The sequence below is a fragment of the Hipposideros armiger genome, unplaced genomic scaffold (assembly GCF_001890085.2).
Source record: "Hipposideros armiger isolate ML-2016 unplaced genomic scaffold, ASM189008v1 scaffold_44, whole genome shotgun sequence".
NCBI lineage: Eukaryota > Metazoa > Chordata > Mammalia > Chiroptera > Hipposideridae > Hipposideros > Hipposideros armiger.
The window spans coordinates 1,198,639-1,203,732 of record NW_017731394.1 but is presented as its reverse complement, the minus strand read 5'-3'; the positions used below and the strand labels follow the sequence as shown (position 1 = coordinate 1,203,732).

General features: G+C 35.8%; 1 protein-coding gene across 1 annotated transcript in view; it reads right to left on the bottom strand.

The window, feature by feature from the left end:
• Window positions 1-563: 563 nt before the first annotated feature.
• Window positions 564-5,094, bottom strand: part of PRRG4 (proline rich and Gla domain 4) — a 13,418-nt gene continuing 8,887 nt past the window's right edge. Inside the window, exons 5-6 of the mRNA XM_019639490.1 lie at window positions 4,765-4,897; window positions 564-1,924 (exon numbers count right to left, since the gene is read on the bottom strand). Of these exons, the coding sequence (XP_019495035.1) occupies window positions 1,690-1,924; window positions 4,765-4,897 (368 nt within the window). The 3' untranslated portion in view covers window positions 564-1,689. The remainder of the gene's footprint in view (window positions 1,925-4,764; window positions 4,898-5,094) is intronic.

The window sequence follows — 5,094 nt, the reverse complement described above, 5'->3', positions numbered from 1 at the left end:
ATTATAAAATAAAATACAATTTTATAAATGGTCTTAAATAATAGGGAAATGCAATGTCTAACAAAAACATATAGAACAGAATTTCCTATTGTTTCTCAGGAGAATATTTCTTGAGCTCCTGTAAGGAAGAAACAAATTCACACATACATACACACCCACCCACATAAATTTGTACGCACACACTCCAGAAGTTTATAGCTCTACTACGTTATTAAGGAGACACTGGTTGTATATATATGATTAGAAGAGACAAAGTATAAATTAAAATGATTACCTGCGGTGTTTTGTGTCCAGACATTAAGAGATACAAGGGGTTGCCTTGTCCCAAACAACTCATTTGGTGCGTTAGTGCATAGCTTCCCAAGGGGAGTACTTCAAAGGTGACCGTAGTAATATTCTTTGTTCCAAATAACTCATTTAGCAACATTTACATATGATTAGAAAAAGTGGTCTTTTTATTTTATTTTATTTTATTGGGGAACAGCCATAGTCATTGGTTACACATTGCTTTCATGCTACAATGACATAGCTGACTCTTTTAAGGAAGGCACAGCTCAGTGGTCCATGCGGGGATCGAACCAGCAACCTTGGTGTTATCAGCAGCATGCTCTAACCACCTGAGCTAACCAGCCACCCCAGAAAGGTGCTCTTTTTAAAGCCACCTACATTACCTATAAAAATTATACCATTTGTCATACCTTGGCTTTACATAAACACTTTGTCTCAAGTAACTTTGCACCTTGCACTTTGCACTTATTTTAATCCTCTTTAATCAATATTATTTTAACAGCAGAAAAGTAAATTACTTTTTTTTAGGTTCTCAAGCTATTATTTAGAAGATTCAACAAAGTTTTAAGATAAATAATTATATATAGTCATATATAGATAATTTAACAATGAAGATGGGTATGATATGTCTACTCGTCAGAAACATGGGCTACTTTGTCAAGTTCTAGTCACTCCTAGGTTTGAGGCCTATTTATTTATTTGTTAGTATAGCAACTATTGCAAATCCTTGCCATTGCAACCCTCTGAAGAGCAAAATCCCTGGCAAGTGTTGTTTTTTTGTTTTTTTTTTAAGAAAGAGAAAACCATTGATCCCATTCCTCATAATGAAGCATGACTGATAGCAAGAGTTAACCATGGAAACCTGAAAAACATGATGAATGCTATGCAATAATTTAAACTATAAAACCAAGTATATCAAGGCCACCAATTTATATTGAAATGTCAAATTCTGTGAAGTATTTCCAACCAAAAAGAAATCCTAATAAAAAGAGGGTCTAATATTATGACTTGGGATAATTGAATTAGAAATTCTTACTTTTTATATATCCAACACAAAAAATCTACAACCTTTGTCTGCACAAAGGATACAACAAATAGTTCACCAATTCTAGTTATGACATCCATAACACAAATTTTTTTGAACTGTAAAAATAAACAACAAAGTGCTGTCTTCTCGACTGCAAGATACAGAGTCAATGTTTCTTATCAAGCTGACAATGATGAAAAATTCAGGTCCAAGACGCCAACAGAACTTCTCTTGTGTAGCACTCATGTTTATTCCTCCTTTACATCTTGCAGTTTGTCATAAAGGGCTGAACTGACATGTTTTTTTTTGATTCAGGGAAAACAAACCATTCAAATAACATGAATCTCCTGTATCACCAAGACGGCAAGGTGGGCTTAGTGAGATGGGAGCGACATGGACTTTTTAAACACCCTAAACCCTTTTTCTGGCCCAGGGTATGGTGGTGGTGGCGAAATATTGTGTTTTCTGGTCAGTGCCACTGCCTGTTCATAAGAAGGTAATCCTGTGTCTTCCGATAAAGGTGGCGATGGAAACAAGACAGCCTCTTCAGGTCTCCTGAAAAGGATGGCGGGAGCATGCTGGCCCCTTCTTATGTAGGTGGCTGAAGAACTAAACAGAGAGACAGCATTTAGGTCTTGAAAACACATTTTTTGGTTAAGATGGCAATATTAAAAAACCCAACTGACTATTTTTATAAAAGTTGAAGCAAATTTATTAATATAACAACAATTTTAAAGGCAAGTTACCTAACTCAGTTTCTTCCTCTGTAAAGTGGGGATAATAATAACTACCTCAACAGAGTGGCTTTGTGTGGCTTAAGAAAGATTTCGTATGTGAAGCAGTGTCTAGAACACTATATTAAGGACTCAAAACAATCTAATTCCCTCTTTCTCCTGCTCCTGCATGAAAACTTTCTCTCGGGGTGGCTGGTTAGCTCAGTTGGTTAGAGCACAGTGCTCATAACACCAAGGTTGCTGGTTCGATCCCCGCATGGGCCACTGAGCTGCGCCCTCCACAACTGCATTGAAACAACTACTTGACTTGGAGCTGATGGGTCCTGGAAAAACACACTGTTCTCCAGTAAAAATTGAAAAACAAAACAAAAAACAAACAAACAAACAAATCCCCTCAAAACAAGCTTTCTCAAAGTATGATGTGAAACCATCCAGGCTTTATTGAAAGGCAGCTCAACTCCAGGCCAAAGGAAACTGATACCACAGAGATAATCACAACAGCTGATGCCTGTCTGTCTCCTCTGCTCCTCTCTGCAGTCCTGCTGCCTATAGATAGATCCTTCCTAAACAGCACTTTCATCACATCACCCTTCTCTGTGAAAGTCTACTCTGCAGCCTTCTTTCCATCGAATCGAGTTCTAACTCCTGTGCCTCCTTTTCAAAGCCTCCCTTATTCTGGCCTCGCCTTATTTTTTATAGCTCTCTGCTCTTGCCAAGGTAGCCTCTTTTGTAACACTCCTCTGTATGTGCAATGAATTCTGTCCTGTCTCTGTGCTTTCACTGGTATTGTTTCCTTTCTCACATTATGTGTTTCCCCAAATCTATTGATCTAAGCACAATGTACTTTTATTTTTTTAATATGTCCTCATTCAAGTCCCACCATTTTCACAAATCTTTGTCAGCAACACCAGCCAAAATAGACATGCAGGGTCTAGTGTTTTGAACCTACGTTTTTCCCTTCTCACTTGCCAATTACAAAATGACAATTTAAACATTAGTAAATTGATCTGTTTAGACTGTGAAGCTGACTGTAAATGAAGTATCTATGCATAAATTAAATTTCTATACTTATGGCTAAGAAGATAATGAAAATTCATAGGTAATCCACAACTTCTAGTCAATATTTATAATATTCTTCCCAACATGAGAAAGTTGAGCAGACACAAAATTCTGTAAACTTTTCCAAACTAAGTCAGTCAATTTGCACCTTAAAACGCCTTTTCCTTTGGAGGTAATAATGATCTGAAGTTGGAGGGAAGGAGATGAGAAAGAGAGAGAAGAAAAAGAAAAGATCTGTGTAAATCTAGGTAGGAACTGGATAATCAGCCCTTCAAGTTGAGAGGTGATTGAGAGCATTACAAGTTTACTTAGAGGGCCTAACACAATTCCTCCTCTGTTAGGAAATTGGAATGTTTTCATAGGCTAGTCACTTGCCACGTTTATTAGCTTGTGACAAAAGTTATATTTGTTTATATGGAACAGGAGAGAAAGATGTTTTATTTGAACAAATACATTTTTGCATGTTGACTTTCAAAATTTTATAGAAAAAATATAAAATTGCATCAAAGTCATTAAATACCTACACAGCCATTTCTTACATACATTTTAAATGATTGAAATCAGAAAGTATATACCAATAACATCTCAAATAAACAGACGTCATATTATGCCTACTTTGCTCCATAAATTACAGAAACTAAGAAATGAAAAGATCCTGTTTCCCATTTCTTGGCATGTTTTTTACAGTGGAATGAGACAAACGTTTCTGACAATGATCTTATTTTTCACTCTTTTCTTTCTCAAATATTTCCTCACCCTTCCCCCACTTCCAGACTTACAAAATATAGAAAGAGAACAAATAACTCGGCTGGAAGAATTTCTTGGGACAATAGATGAAAAGTACTTTAGTAAGTATTTGAATGTTAATCCCAACATAGGAGAATGTTTGGTGAACCTAGTGTGAAATGTCCCCTTTAACTCAAAGGGCTGCTGTGAGGATCAAAGGGAGACAATAGATGTAAAAATGATCTGTCAACTACACAGCGTTATACTGTACCAACATTAAGTATAACTAATCTTATTTTTAAAATAAGAGATATCTAGAGTTCTTAAATTTTTTTTTTTTTTTTTTTTTTTTAGCTGAGCCATCCTGCTACCTGTTGGCAGTTCAACGGCTACTCAACTCAGGCTGGGAATCGAACTGCTGTTGCTCAGAGCTCACACTCTTGAGCGAGCTCTTAACCAACTGAGCCACTCGGCCAGCCCGATTCTTGTATTCTTTTGAAGGACCTTAAAAACAGCACTTTTAAATTTTTATGTAAGTGTTAATTAGGCAACGAAACAACTGTCATAGATTAGGGGCGACATGACAGCTAAATGCAATGTGGTATCTTGATTGGATCCTAGAGAAGAAAGACGGCAATGATGGAAAACTGGTGAAATCTAAATAAGGTCTGGGGTTCAGTTAATAGCAATGTACCAACATCAGTGTGTTAGTTTAAAAATGTACTATGGTAACATAAGATGTTAACAATGAGGAAAACTGGGTGAAAGATATATGGGAGCTCTCTGTGTGATCTTTGCAACTTTCCTGTATATCTAAAATTATTCCAAAATCAAGTTTATTTAAAAACATAGGCAGCCATTTTTTAATCCTTTTAAAAATACAGTACAGAATGTATAAAAGTGAATTAAATATTTTCACTTGGTTCTTACCCTGGATGCTGTTGCCTGTTACACTTAGTGATACAAAGATAGTAACCCAGTAATCCAAAAATAATCGAAAATACTCCAGCAGCAATTAGTCCAGTCAGAAGGCCCATAACATCAATTTTCTCTCTGTTACCACCTTAAGAAAAATCATTAAAATAACATAAGTATAACAACCAAAAAGTACCACCTATGATTTCATTAAATTTAACCCCAGGTCTAAGCACACTATTAAGCATCTAATAATTAATACTGATTTCTTTATTTTTATTTATTTATTTTTTGTTGTTTAGCTTTTATTTCATAATCATAAACTTAACTCTGCAACCCAGGCTA